At 47.4% G+C, this 14,726-nt stretch overlaps 2 protein-coding genes across 4 annotated transcripts in view; one reads left to right on the plus strand and one right to left on the minus strand.

Annotated features, from left to right (window-relative positions):
* LOC111145740 (kinesin family member 24) overlaps nt 1–450 on the minus strand; it is an 82,632-nt gene extending 82,182 nt beyond the window's left edge. Inside the window, exon 1 of the mRNA XM_022500910.1 lies at nt 344–450. The gene's annotated coding sequence lies outside the window, so the exon portion shown is untranslated. The remainder of the gene's footprint in view (nt 1–343) is intronic.
* A 161-nt stretch (nt 451–611) lies between these two features.
* On the plus strand, nt 612–12,772 carry LOC111146086 (nudix hydrolase 2). 3 transcript variants are annotated; one of them, XM_022501467.1, is made up of 3 exons: nt 612–737; nt 10,128–10,268; nt 12,179–12,772. In XM_022501467.1, the coding sequence occupies exons 2-3, from the start codon at nt 10,142–10,144 to the stop codon at nt 12,493–12,495; spliced, it is 444 nt and encodes a 147-aa protein (XP_022357175.1). In that variant the 5' UTR covers nt 612–737; nt 10,128–10,141; the 3' UTR covers nt 12,496–12,772. The 3 variants fall into 3 exon arrangements, with proteins under 3 accessions (XP_022357175.1, XP_022357176.1, XP_022357178.1); XM_022501468.1 differs by having other exon boundaries at nt 629–737; nt 10,135–10,268; XM_022501470.1 differs by having other exon boundaries at nt 715–737; nt 10,139–10,268.
* The last annotated feature ends 1,954 nt before the right edge of the window (nt 12,773–14,726 follow it).

The following is a 14,726-nucleotide window of genomic DNA, read 5'->3' on the forward strand; positions in this document are numbered from 1 at the left end:
AGATTTCGAGACTCAGAAAGGCTTCGTGGGAGAAGTAGCACTCGAGAGAATCACTGAAGAAAAGGCAGAGATAAGGAGATAAAGGGTAGGAAAGCAGGCGAGCATTCGAACAACCAGGCGAGGCCAAACCCCGGTTTCCTTGCAACCGCCGCCTCCTCTCGCGCTCGGCAGGCGTCCAGAGTGCCCTCTCCCGCGGGGCAGAGGCCTACCCCACTCCTCCCCGGTTCTCCCCACCATTTCTCACCTCAGTGGCTTCCCAGGTCCCCCTCGGTCAACCCTGTCTGAAGACAGAAGACAATGCCGACAGGAGAGCCCCAAGTTGGCCGGCGTGCTGTCAACTCACCAGCTTTTGAGGCGCCGGCCCGGCCGCATCCCCATGGTAACGCCACCAAGCGCGGGTTCGAACGCCCGCGCTGGCGCCCGCGCGCCGGCAGCCCCGCCTCATCCACCAATGGGCACCGGGGAAACTCGTTGACGTGTGAGTCCTTCTTCTCCAGAAGACCAATCAGGGATCCGAGGAAGCAGTGGGCGTAACTCAAATTGCGTCTCTCAACCAATCGAACCGCTTGAGTGAAGATCTCGCGAGTTCTAAGTGAAAGCATGGCATCTTTGAGGCGGGTGGAGGGGCCTTCTGCCCTATCCTGTTGGTCGCTATAAGCGCAACCGAACCTTCGGGATTGGTCGTCGTACTTCCCCCTTTCTGTTCAAGGCCTGCCTCCTGCGGCCCTAGGCTTTGGGTGAGTAGTCTTAGAGAGGGTTCACTGGGTGCTCTTCTCCACGGAGGAACTGAGCGTTGGAGCGATGGGAATCGCTGCACCGTCAAGGGTGGACGCAGCAGGCTGTCACTGAGGCGTGGGCAGGCCAGGCCCCGGCCGCTCGCAGGACCTTAGTTTTCCTCTGTGCACAGGGGAGGGTTCTCTGGCTCTGAGCTTGCTGGCCCGCTTGCTGATGGTGATGGGGTGGGACATCGGAATTCCAGAGTTCCGAGTTTAGCGACCGGCGGCCCCAGTTTCACTTTGTCGTTACCCTTTATACCCTGTCTGCTTTCCAGAAAAGAATTTGTATGTTTTTTTTTTTTTAAGATTTTATTTATTTGACAGACAGAGATCACAAGTAGAGAGAGAGGAGGAAGCAGGCTCCCTGCTGAGCAGAGAGCCCCATGCGGGGCTCGAACCCAGGACCCTCGGATCATGACCTGAGCCAAAGGCAGAGGCTTTAACCCACTGAGCCACCCAGGCACCCCGAGATTTTGTATGTTCTAATGGCTTCATCTATTGAACTGATAATATCTTGGCAATTATAGCAGTAGTTAAAAAAAAAAAAATCACACGAGAGCCCCACCACCTAAAACAAAACTTACTTTTCCTTTGCTATGGCCTGGTTTGGCACCTATGTATTTGTTATTGTATCTCTGAAAGAAAGGAGAGAGGGAGAGAGAGAAAATAAACAATGCAATCAAATAGCCAAATGTAAAACGCTAATACAGAGTCGAGGTTAAGAGCAATAATGTTGGAAGTCAGGCAGAGCTGCTTTCCTTTTTCCTCTTCTGCAAAATCGTGGTAAACACTCAGAAGGTTGTGAAAATTAAGCGAAATAATGAAAGTAAAGCACGTGGCACAATGCCTCAAAAAATGGTACCTATTACCTTCATAATAGAAACAAACAAATATATTAGCTCACAAGGCCAGTAGACTTAACTGCAAGTACCCAATTTAGCTCAAAACTTGTCAGAGAAATAATAAAGGCAAACCATTTTTCAAAAGAGTGGAATTTCTTCCTAGTACTTATATTGAAAGAAATTTATCTTGTAGTATTTTATGCATAAGGAATATAATGGTGTGGTGAGCAGTTTTGCTGGAAATATGAAAAACCATTTCTTGATTCAACTATCAATAGAAGGTAAGAGCATGCCAGAAGCTTCCTGATGACCTTTGATGATAACAGGGGTGAAAGTGACTCATATATGCTCCGTACTTCTGATATGTCAGATCCTATGTATGTGTTTTTATTTTAAACTCTACAACAATCATGTAAAGTAGAAGTTACCCTCATTTTACAGATGAGGAAAATGAGCCTTAGAGAAGTATTTTGCTTAAAGTAATATAACTGTTGAATTAGGGAGCTGGGTCTTTCTCACTGCAAAGCTAGCCATGCTTTTCCATGTTTTTAACTCTCTGAAGGAGGATAAAATCCTTTGAATACCAGATGCACAGGCAGACTACCCAAGTGGAGGGAGGTGACTTGCAGAGGTTTTTACGGTGGGAGCAAAATCTCTCTCCAGTGGTTAATTTTCACCTTTGGAAATGAAGAGATGGAATGAGATGATCCCTGAGCATAATTCCATCCTTTCATTTACCTTGTGGGTAGTCAACAGCACTTCAAATTCATCTTTTCCCAAACAAATCATTAGCTTACTTTCTACTCCCTGTTCCACCAACTTCTCTAGTCACCCAAACCAAACAACCTCTCTCTCTCTCTCTCTCCCTCCCCCTCCCCCGCCCCTCTTCCTTGGACAATGAAACATTAGATACTGTTGGTTTTGAGATATCTCTCAAATTCATCCCCTCCTCTCCTTTCTCCGGGTCTCTGCCTTAACTCTGTATTATTTGTCATCTGGACTGTTGTCAATAAGCTTGTTAGTTGGTCTTCTTGCCTGCAATCTTCTAATCTATTCTCCACCTTCCTTTCTGCCCAAATGCCTTTTTTTTTTTAAGATTTTATTTTTATTATTTATTTGACACAGAGAGAGACATACACTGAAAGAGGGAACAGAAGCAGAGGGAGTGGGAGAGGGAGAAGCAGGCCTCCCGCCAAGCAGGGAGTCTGATGTGGGGCTCGATGCGGAGCTTGATCCCAGGACCCCGGGATCATGACCTGAGCTGAGGGCAGATGCTTAACGACTGAGCCATCCAGGCACCCTGCCAGAATGTCTTTGTAAAATGTCAGTCTGACCATATTGCCAGCCCTGCCTAAAACCAGTCAAAAGCTACTCCTCATTGCCAAAGAGTATAAACTAAACTGTTATCATTGGAATGTCATTTTGTTCTTAAGGGTCTTTGCCCACACTCCTCCCTTTGCTTGGAATGCCCCTTGCCTGCACCTTTATTCTGCCTGGTGAATTCCTAGCCATCCATCAGAATCCTTATGGGGTGCCCCTTTGACCCAAAGATAGTCACTTTTGCTTCCTTTACATCTTACACATACCCCTATGGAGCTCAAAATAAACTGGCAAATTGTCTAAGTCCCTTCCGCTTTCATGAGGCTGTGAACCCTTAGAAAGCTGGGGCTTTATAATAGCTTCATATCCACTCTTCAATCCTGTCACACTGCTTGTCAAGTGGGACACACTCAACAGATGTTAGATGAGTAAGTAAATCCCTTCAGGCTCTAATATTAGAATTCCCCATGTTTGCTTTCTAGAATTGTACAGCAGGTGGCACTAATAGGCCACTTAACAGATCCCCTTTATGAGGAATGATTTCTGTTCCAACCTTGTCTGACTTTGGCCTCATCCTAGAAGCCAATATTTATGCCATTACAGGTGAAATCTCCTGTTTCTGCCCTCCTATATCAGCCAAATAGTAAAGATAGCAAGATGACTCAGCAGGTTGGTTTCTATGAGAAAAGAGTGGCAGATGTCCAGGAAAATGTCCAATTGAGAAGGCATTTTCTTTGTTTCAATTTATTCACAGTAGTTGGGAGCTTTTTCCTTTTCTTTTTTCTTTTTCTCTTTTTGTTGTTGTTTTTATAAGGAGCTTTATTCACAGATGGGCACCTCATTTCTGTTCAATCCTTTGCAAGGGAGGGAGTTGGAGAATCAGAAAAGACCATTATGATGTGGGAAGAGAGGGAAAACCGAGCAGTCAGAGCCGCTTATCTGTAGGCAGGCAGAGTTGTCCTTCCTCCTCACTGTGGAGTGGCCTGGGCAACTTTCCTGGATACCAGCACGCTAAATTAGTTGCTTGTGTGCTTGTCCAAGGCTGGCATTTAAAGGTATTCCCAACACTTGGTTCTTGGGAACCCCCAGGCTACCTGATATGGTTTTGAACATGTGATAGAGGTTCCTTCTTCCCAGAGAAAAAGCAGAGAGAACGCATAGAGACTCTTATCAGATAGGCAAAGTTTCGGGGCCTCAGGCTATACTTTACCTCTCCAGGGTCAACTCTGGACACCAGGACCTTCATCTACACACCCTCCCTCCTTCCTCCGCCCCAACTAAAACTGGTCCTGTGGAAAGGATTCCAGCCAGGTACCTTAAAAATCCTCAATGCGAATATAGATCAAAGACTGGGAATTTTAGAACTGGAAATAATTTTATAAATTATTTGTGTGTCCTCTCTCCGGACCATTTGTGCCCTAAGGTCTGCTTTTTCACCTTAAGCAGAACTGAGGAAGGGGGAAAAATACACACTTTGGAGTTAGGCTTACTTGGATTCCAATCTTGCCATTCACAGGCCGGCTATGCGCTTGGGCTAGTATTTTAACCTTTTTGAGTCCTAGTTTCCTCATCCAAAACTGGAGACGATCCTGCTTATGATAAAGATTTGTCTTGAGCATTTAAAATACACACGTGAAGAACCTGGCACAGTGTAGCTGGCCCAGTGGGAACGCTTCATTGATAACATGGTGGCATGAAACCATTTCTGCAAAAGGGATTTTAGATTATAAGGAACACACTGAGAGGATTTGGGGAGGTCTTTCTGTATCTAAAGGTATATTTGTGAGGGCTTTGGGGGCTGAGCTATGCTTGCAGTTGCACACTGATTAATTTGATGAAAACACTGGAACACAACATATCAGTACAGCCATTTATCTGTGAATTATTTTTTGGCACCTAGGTTCTGAATCTCCTAAGCTGTAAGGGAAATGTATATTTAGAGAAAGGCAAGAGCACTTTTCCTTAGCTTCTGGGACCTTCTGATGACATTGAGGAGTTTTTTGTTCAGGTTTTTTTTTTTTTTTTTTTTTTTAACCACCTAAGGCACTTTGCCACTTTTCTGAAGTGTGAATTGCCTGCTGTCAGCCTGGAGTTCTCATCTCTGCAATCCTGGCTGCAAGCACATTTGCATATTGGATGCTATGTTCTTTAACCCCCTGAGGTTTGAATCCACTTGGAGCATGTGTGATGTGTGTCTGTGTGTGTGTATGTGTGTGTGTTTCTCTATAAGCTGGCTCCTTTCAAACACCAGGACAGTTTTACTAGTTGATCTCCAGAAAAACAGAAAACCTACAACAATAGCTCCATTGACTTTTATGTAAATGGCACTCTTCAGGAAAACACTGGGCTGTTTCCCAAAATCCCAGAACATACCCTGAGCATTTGTTTGAGTGGGATGTGGGGAGAGTGTTCTGTTGAGTCCACGAACATCTGTTGCAAGCTGCTGTGCTGGGTCCCAAGAAGACAGAGTGCGTAGTCTGGCTCTTCCCTGCCAAAGGTACAGACTGAGACTTACCAGACTAGGTATTGTGCTTGTGCTGGCTTTGTACTGTGTCCACTTGGCTAAGCTGGAACTGTGTTTCCCAGGATTCCCTTCCTATATGGTTCCAAGTTAGGGTCAACCTCAGGAAAATTGTGTGCAAGATTTGGAAAGCTGAAGTGAATTAGCAGCCAGCACACTGTGAAGGACAGAACAGGATACCAAGCATGTGCAATGCCTCCCTTTGGATGCTGATGTGCTGGTTCACCTTATTGGTGCCAGATAAAGCACCCAGGCCTGCAGCTCTCCAACTCCTGCTGAATCTCCTCCTGCAGATAATCCGGGTGATGGGCCAGATGAACATTTAACTGTATGGCAAAGGGCTCCAGCTCCTTGAAGTTACCCACGTTAATGAGCTAGGAGATGGTGAAAGGAAGTCACAGGTTTTGGTTTGTCCTCAGGAGTTCTACTTGTCCTCATAGGATCTGGTTTGTCTTCACAAGTTCCAGTTTCCTTGCTCTCCACTTTGCATCCAGCCTCCCTTCCCCCTTGCTGGCCTTGCTGAAATATAGAGACTTCAGCCTCAACACCAGATGCAGAGGTGACAGAGTTGCATGGATTTCTCCATCAACTTCTATAATTGCACAAAATCTAATCCCTACACTAACTCTTTAATTTTCTCTTAGTGTTCTACTTCTCCGATCAAACCTTGCAGAAGTTTATTCAAGCCATGTTAAAGGCCCAGAAGATGGAATGATGAGAAGCTAGAAAGCTTCACAAAAGAGCTTTCTTCTGTGCTACTTTTGAAAGCATGAGTAGGAAGTAATGTGTATGGGGGAAGGGGAGAGATTCTAAAGAACAGCTGGCTCAAGCCAAAGGGTGGATGGGAGTTTTGCCTTTCAGAGAACAGCTGTCCTCTCCATGGGTCCTCAGCATAGATAGAAAGTGGACATCTGATCCTAGCTCTTGATTCTAGCTCTTCTGGTTCCATTGAGATGAACTATTGGTTCGTTTGGTTTTTAGATGTGGTTATCCCTATGCATTGGTATCTACTGAGATACATTTTTGCTAGATATGCCCTTGTCACTACCCTAAGGTTCTCCCCCCATGGGAAAATATGGCCTGTTCCCCTCTTTCCAGTGGTTCCACATGGCCGCCCCTCAGGCCTTTTTTTCTTGGCCCCTCATCCAGGTACTTTTGTTTCCCCATGGTGTATGGGTGATGGCAATGGTGTACAGCTCTGGGGCTTCCTGTCCCAGGCAGGGCACTACCCTCTAGTCTTAGATCCCTAAGCTTATCTAGGGATTCCAGCATTCATTCCATGAGACTCTACACAAAGCAGGAACAAGGTGCCCTTCATCTGGAACTTGCTAATACTTAATGAGCATTTTGATAGGAGGGCAGGGGATCAGGTGCCTGTTTTTACCTGAACCAGAACCAGTAATTTGAAATCTCTGTCTGCGAGTTCTGTGGTGACAGGGTGTTGCTTTCTGGTTTCCAGAATGGGAAAAGTTCTTGGCATAAATAGGGAGACCAGGAAACTAGAATATAATGTTTAAAAAAGCCTGCTACTAGGGCACCTGGGTTGCTCAGTCAGTTAAGTGTCTGCCTTCCACTTAGGTCATGATCTCAGGATCCTAGGATTGAGCCCCAGGTGTGGCTCCCTGCTCAGTGGGGAGTCTGCTTCCTCTCCCCTCCCCTCCCTGCTCATACTTGCGCGCGTGCTCACTCTCTTTCTCTCTCTCTCTCTCAAATAAATAAATAAATAAATACATTTTTAAAAAGGCCTGTTACCAATTTACATGTGAATTTTAAAACAGGATGTGTTATACATTTTATGCTGAACCAGACTTTTTTCACTTGTCTGAAAGTATATCTGAAAATCTTTTAAAAGCAGCACATTTGGCTCTACCTTATTTTTTAAAAAGATTTTATTTATTTGAGAGAGATAGTGAGAGAGCAGGAGGGAGGGACAGAGAGAGAGAAGTAGGCTCTCTGCTGAGCAGGGATTTTCCCAGACGTGGGGCTCTATCCCCAGACCCTGGACCATGACCTGAGCAGAAGGCAGGCGCTCAACCAACGGAGCCACCCAGGGGCCCCCAGGCTCATATTGATTAACAGCAAGGGAGCCATGGAGACAATCACCTCCAGCTCCAGCCGTGCATCAGCTCTGCTATCTGTCCACCAGTGCCTTCTTTGGCCTTGGAATCTTGCAGATGAGGCCCAACTGATTTGAATCTTTTCCTGCGGGGCCCATTGTCCTAGGCTTTTGCTACATTTGAGACACCTGATTTTCTTTTCCTGCCATCCCACCTCGGGGCCTTTGCCCATACTGTCCCCTCCACCTGGGACACACTTTCTCCCTCCTTCCCATTGCCAACTCATCTTTTACTCCTCCTTACATCTCTGCTCAAACATCTCTTATTCTAGGAAGCCTTCCTTGATCCCTCAGACAAGGTCAGGTTACCAATCACACATTTTTCCTTTGTAGCACATTCCTTATTGGCGATTATTTTCTAATCTGCTTAATTATTTTATTAAAATCTGCCTCTTCCACGGCACCTGGGTGGTGCAGTTGGTTAAGTGTCCAACTCTTGGTTTCAGCTTAGGTCATGATCTCAGGGTTGTGGGATCAAGCCCCAGGATGAGATCTGAGCTCAGCATGGAATCTGCTTAAGATTCTTTCCCCCTTCCTACCCCCTGCCAGCTCATGTGCGCGTGCTCTCTTTCTCTCTCTCTCAAATAAATAAATCTTTAAAAAAAAAAATCTGCCTCTCCCATTAGAATATAAACTGCTTAAGAGCAAAGGTCTAGCACAGTACTTATTACATAGTCAGTACTCAATAAATATTTGTTGACTGAACCATTGACATTTTCTTTAGCAAGGCTTACATAAGAGATCTTCCATATTCTTTGTTACCTTGATGACATGCCCCCTTCAGATGATGCATTGTTTTTTCACTGCTGCAGATATTCCCGCTCTTCTCCCTTTCTGTCTTTTGTTGTTGGTGGTGTTCTTTTCTGAAATGGAAAGAAAAATAACTGAAATGGAAAGAAGTAACCACTTCTCACTGGGTGGGAAAGAGTCACCTGGGTGGCTCAGTCGGTTAAGCATCTGCCTTCAGCTCAGGTCATGATCTCAGTGTCCTGGGATCGAGTCCCATATCGGGCTCCCTGCTCACAGGGAGCTTGCTTCTCCCTCTCCCTCTGCTCGTGCTCTCTCGCTATCTCTCTCTCAAATAAATAAAATCTTTTTTTTAAAAGATTTTATTTATTTATTTGACAGACAGAGATCACAAGTAGGCAGAGAGGCAGGCAGAGAGAGAGGAGGAAGCAGGCTCCCTGCTGAGCAGAGAGCCCAATGTGGGGCTCAATCCCAGGACCCTGGGATCATGACCTGAGCTGAAGGCAGAGGCTTAACCCACTGAGCCACCCAGGTGCCCCTCAAATAAATAAAATCTTAAAAAAAAAAAAAAAGTAACTAAAATGAAGAAGACTAAAAATTTTCAGTCTTTACTGAATTGCTGATTGTAAAATTAATAAATGTTCTCTGTGAACTTCCAAACAATACAGAGGTATAGGGACTAGCAAATGAAAGTCTTGCCATAATCTCATCCTCCAGAAAATACTATTAATGATGTGTATCCTTCCAGACATTTTCCTATGCCTATTGAAACCTACTGGGTGCTTATTAGATGCCAGGCACTGTTCAAAACCTTTACAAAACTTAACTTTACAAAAGTTAAGTCATGTGATTCTCACAGCAACCCTTTGAGGTAGAACTGTTACTATCCTGTCTCACAGCAGAGGAAACAGACTTAGGAGCTAATCACACAGTGAGTAAGTGGCAAAGTCAGAACTTAACCCTAGGTTGTAGAGTCACACTCTTGACCACTATGCTAGTGTGCTTCTCACTGGTGGGAAAGAGACTGACTACTGTGTGTGCCTTTTTGTACTTTGAATTTTGTACCATGTGAATGTATAACATTCTAAAACATGGATAAAAGACTAAAAATAAATAACAAAATGTTTTTAGTATACAATATACAACATCAATAACAAAAATGTTTTTAGTACACCAAGCTCCCTTTCCTAAGTGACCCCTCAGACCATCAGAAACCCCATCGTTGGAGTCTCTGTCCCTCAGATTCAGGCTGGAGGCTGAGGGAAATGGGACCATGGGTTTGAGGATGACGTTCTTCATCTCACCCATTCCCAGCATCTCTCCAGGTTCAGTGGGTTTGCCTCTGAGGACCTCTGTTCTCCTAAGACACACTCGCCAGCCCTGAGGGGTAGAGGGCAGGGTCCTACCATCACTCACAAATCAGTCCCTGATTCCTGGTTTCCACACACTGGTCCTTGGAATGCTGCCTTTTTCTGTAGTTGATGAGGTCACCATTAGCTGATCTGTGCTACTCCCCAGCACCAGAGGCTGCCTCCAGGATGGATCCTCCTGGTTTTTGTTTTGGTTTTGTTTTTAAAGATTTTATTTATAGGACTGAGAGAGATCACAAGTACGCAGAGAGGCAGGCAGCGAGAGGGGGGGAAGCAGGCTCCCTGCTAGGTGGGGAGCCTGATACGGGGCTCGATCCCAGGGCCCTGAGATCACAACCCGAGCCAAAGGCAGAGGCTCAACCCACTGAGCCACCCAGGTGCCCCGATCCTCCTGTTTAGTGTAACTTCCTAATGTTTCCCATCTTCTTCATTAAGTCCTCAGATAGACCATGGCCCTGAGAGCGTGTGGCTTGATCATCTTCCGAAGATGCTTCATTTCTACGGTGGACAAACCTAAAATTGAGTTTCTACTGCTGCAGGCATCAGACGGCATTCATCACTGGACTCCTCCCAAAGGTGCAAGGCAGAAGGGTTGGCTTTCGAGAAAGTGCCAAGCATTGCTTGGAAAGCTACCCTATCAGGCCCCCCATAAAGCTTACATCCCAGTGACTGTGCAGTAGGAGGGGGTAGGGTGGGCAGGAACTTTTGATCCTTTCTGACATACAGAAAGGACCTGACATGCCAGGTCGGAGCTGGAAATACAACTCTGAATCCCCGGGCAGAAGCAGCACGTGTGTATGTGTGTGTGTGTTTCACTGGAGTGCCAGCCTTGGTGGTAAATGGCTGGGTAAGAGAAAAGGCCTTGACCTTGGGGTCAAGTCATTTCTGGATTACAGGTCAGGAGCCCTGAATGAGCAACCCATTGAGAAGGGAACAGGGACTTTAAAGGGGAGTGCTGTGGGAGAGGGGTGAACAAGGATCCAGCATTGGAGGAAAATAAGGAAAGGGGAACAGGAAATAGACTTTGCACATTTGCGTTTCACTAAGGAGAAATAAGGTGAAAGAGAGGGACAGAAGTGTCACAAATACTATGAATAGGAATGTTCACACTTGTCTCCTGATCGCCAAAGTCATAATGCATAGTACCTCTCACTGAAAGATTTCAAAGGACCTCTCTAGATTTTGTCCTGCTTGGGCCTGGAAAGAGGTTATCAAGTTCATACTGCTGGGTAGAATGGAGCACAGATGCTTTTGGGAAGGGCATGTTCACAGATTCCCCACATTTCTGAGGGCAGATGGGGCATCAGGATCAGTGTCACCTCTCACCACCAACACCCCTTTCTCCCCGCCCCCCATGCAGTACCTCCCTGACTTTGTGTACACCACTACATGAAGTGCTGTACAGAGAAAATTCCCCAGAAGCCAGGAACTAAGATAGGTTTTTAAGTCCTGACTCCTAGTTGCTTTCTGTGGGAGCTTTACAGCAGCCCCTCTGGCTCAGGGCACTGCTATGAGAACCCTGAGAAGGAGGAGAGTAGGATATAGGCCTGTCCCTGAACCAAGAAGGGAAGAGCTAACAATTCCTGCTCCCCAGGAGCTCCTGAACCAGGAGGCCCCCAGCAACTCACTGGAACCATGTGTTGACAGAGGCTGCCAGACCCCTCCCTGTCCTTCTTGGCCCCTTCAGGCAGGCTGAGAATTTGCGGGGAGGGCCTAGAGGCAAAACTACGGGCTGCTCCCAGTCTGCAGAGCTTCAGGCTCTCCTAGAACACTTTCCTGGCAGCTGTCTCCTTGGGTTTGGGTCTTGCCAACAAATTTTCTTAGAACTGGCTCTCAGCTTGTGTCCTTAGTCTGAGTTCCCATCAGGAATTTCCCTGTGAAACTGGAATCTGGCCTTGCTCAGTTAAAAAGATGAAAACAATTTGGAAAAGCCTGGATAGCTACTTGGAAACAGCTGCCGGTGCCGCAGTGCCGGGCTTGGAGCCTGTTGGCCCTGGGACTTCGGGGACCAACTAAGACAGTGTTAAGTCCTCACTGCAGATTGTAGGCAAAGTGCTCCCTCTTCAGCCAACTCCTGTCTGCCAAGAAGGGACTGCTCCTCCTTCAGAAAACCAATTTAAGGTCTCCAGGGGAAAGGTCTCCCTGAGAACATGGGATGAGGAGAGCTCCAAAGGATAAGAAAGTGAAGGTCTGAGGGAGGCCATCTCTCTCACCACTGAAGAGCCATCTTCTAGAGCAGACTTGCCAAACACATGGTCTGTTTAACCCTCTGCAGAGAAGATGGGGTGCAGAGGAGGAATTGTCCAGACACTACCCACTCTGTGCCCCACTCCGAGGCATGTTAGGATATCGCCCATCTCTAGGCCCCCTTTAGCCTAGCAACATCTAGAAGTCACCAAAGACCCCATCTTTAAATCATCAGACCTAAAAATTCCACCTTTGCTGAAGATTATCTCTTGCTCCTTTTCCTCTTGTTTCCTAACCAGGCCATGTGGAACCAGGAGAGAATGACTTGGAAACAGCCTTGCGGGAGACTCAGGAGGAAGCGGGCATAGCGGCAGACCAGCTGACAATCATTGAGGGCTTCAGAAGGGAGCTCAGATATGTGGCCTGGGAGAAGCCGAAAACAGTCATATACTGGCTGGCCGAGGTGAAGGACTACAATGTGGAGATCCGACTCTCCCGAGAGCACCAAGCCTACCGCTGGTTGGGGCTGGATGAGGCCTGCCAGTTGGCTCAGTTCAAGGAGATGAAGGCAGCTCTCCAAGAAGGACACCGGTTTCTCTGCTCCACAGCATCCTGAGCTGACCAGAGCGGAGTCATTTACCTCAGGAGGATCCTCTAGGGCCTCCCGAGATGAACACTGTCAGCTCCAGGGAAGGTTGTGTGGGTCTTGGGCTAATGTAGCAAAGAACAGATCGCTGAGTAAAATCAGCTGAGAACTCTCAGAGAAGAGCAAACAAAAGCTTCAGCTGGGTGCAAAGAAGGCAAATGAGCAATTTAAAAAAAAGAAAAAAGTCTAGGCGCTGTAATGCGTTCTTGTATTTTATAAATAAACTAGGCAGCTTATCTGTCCCTCTCACCTGTTGTCTTTATTTCTTGGACTCTTGCCCATGGTGGGGAGAAAGTGTGAAATAGAGCTCTGACCTTAGCCAGCGGGAATCCTGTGTCCACACACTGTGCCCCAGAGAAGCTAAGGGAGAAGTCGAGGAGGAGCGAGCAGACACTGCCAGGGTGGCTGTCCTGCCTGTGGAACTCCAAGTACTCTGACCCCAGACCACCAGTGTCCCTGCAACTTTGTGGCCTGTAGTCGGACAGGATATACAAACGAGTGGGGCCAGATTGCAGGAGCTGGGCGTGTTCTACTCTGATGCATCCTCTCTCCAGCACCAGGCACGTATGTTGTGGGTGCTTAGTAGGCACTTCCTAAAACAGAGACCCAAGGAATTTGCGACATATCCCAGGTCACAAGAGGGAGACAGGAACAGACGACTCTGGAACACCAGGCCCATGACACATGGACCCCAAATTCTCAGCCCAGTCCTGTCTCCCAGGGTCATCATGGACCTGGTCAGCATGACTGAGGTCACCGGCAAGAGGTATGCCCAGGCCTGAGGGACTCTGCTAGGCTACCCAGCAGCCCTGTCACTCCACCTGGGCACTCCTGGCCTGCAGCTGCCTTTTGCACCCCTAGCAAGCTCTCATCACCGACATTTCTCTCTTCCTTCCTACTCCCTTTCTCCAATTCCACTGTAAGACCCGGAGGCACAAGAGTTTGGGTCTCAGCCCTGTTTTCCCTTGCTACTAGGGCTCAAGGAATGCAGGGCAGGTGTGAGACCCTCCAGCTCTTCCAGGAGCTGTTAGCAGAGGGATTCATGTGGATTTTATTAGAGGGTTGTTGCCCAGTGAAGTGCAGAATGTTGGATGCGAAAGGGCATTGGCAAAGGTCAACTTGGATTACCAAGGTCGAGAACAGCCACTCCTGAAGGAAGGAAGGAGAAGTCACCCAAGTCTTTAGCAGGCTTCCAGATGTTTTCAGTCACTGGTTCTCCGTGCAGACAGGGCAAAAATACTAGTGAACAGGATCTTGGAGCACCGCCAAGAACCTGAATGGTTTTGTTCCTCACCCCTCTGAACAGTGCTCTCTGAAGGAGGCCTGCTGCAGGAAGTTTTTGGAGCTTAATGTTCTCTTTCCAGGCCAGCAGGGACCACATCCCACTGATTTAATAAATGCCGGCTGGGCAGTGGTGCCAAACCACAGGATAGCTGCCTCCTAACAAGGGCTGGCCAGCCCCGTGCTCTCAGCATGGGGGGCTATTGAAGCTTAAGATGCTAAAACCTTATACGTCAGAGTTGGAAGGGACCTGGAAAACGACCTAATTTTGCTGCTCATTTTTTATAGCTGGGGAAATTGAGGCTTAAAAAGGTAGAGGGCAGGGCGCATGGGTGGCTCAGTTGGTTATGCATCTGCCTTCGGCTCGGTCATGATCCCAGGGTCCTGAGGTCAAGCCCCATATCAGGCTCCCCACTCAGAGAGGAGCCTGCTTCTCCCTCTCCCTTTGCCTGCTGCTCCCCCTATTTGTGCTCTCGGTGTCGAATAAATAAAACCTTAAAAAAAAAAAAATAGGGGCACCTGGGTGGCTCAGTCATTAAGCGTCTGCCTTCGGTTCAGGTCATGATCCAAGGGTCCTGGGATCCAGCCCTCATCACACTCCCTGCTCAGCAGGGAGTCAGCTTCTCCCTCTCCTACCCCCTACCACCTCCCCCATGCTTGTGTTCCCTCTCTTGCTGTCTCTCTCTCTGTGTCAAATAAATAAAGTCTTTTTAAAAATAAAAAAATAAAACACAGTTACCCTGGCGAGGGGAGCCCCATAAATTACATTCGTCTCGTCTCTGCAGGAAGGACTCCCAGCCAGGTGGGACCAGGGCCTGTTGCAGGAGGTGGGTGAGGCAGGAAAGTGGAACTGCACCGGACGTGCCAGCTGACTGGGCTCTGGCAGCACAGCCACCTTGCTTCTGGCCGGCTCACCCAGA

The sequence above is a fragment of the Enhydra lutris genome, unplaced genomic scaffold (genome assembly GCF_002288905.1).
Source record: "Enhydra lutris kenyoni isolate GAN:26980312 unplaced genomic scaffold, ASM228890v2 scaffoldscaffold13, whole genome shotgun sequence".
Classification (NCBI taxonomy): domain Eukaryota; kingdom Metazoa; phylum Chordata; class Mammalia; order Carnivora; family Mustelidae; genus Enhydra; species Enhydra lutris.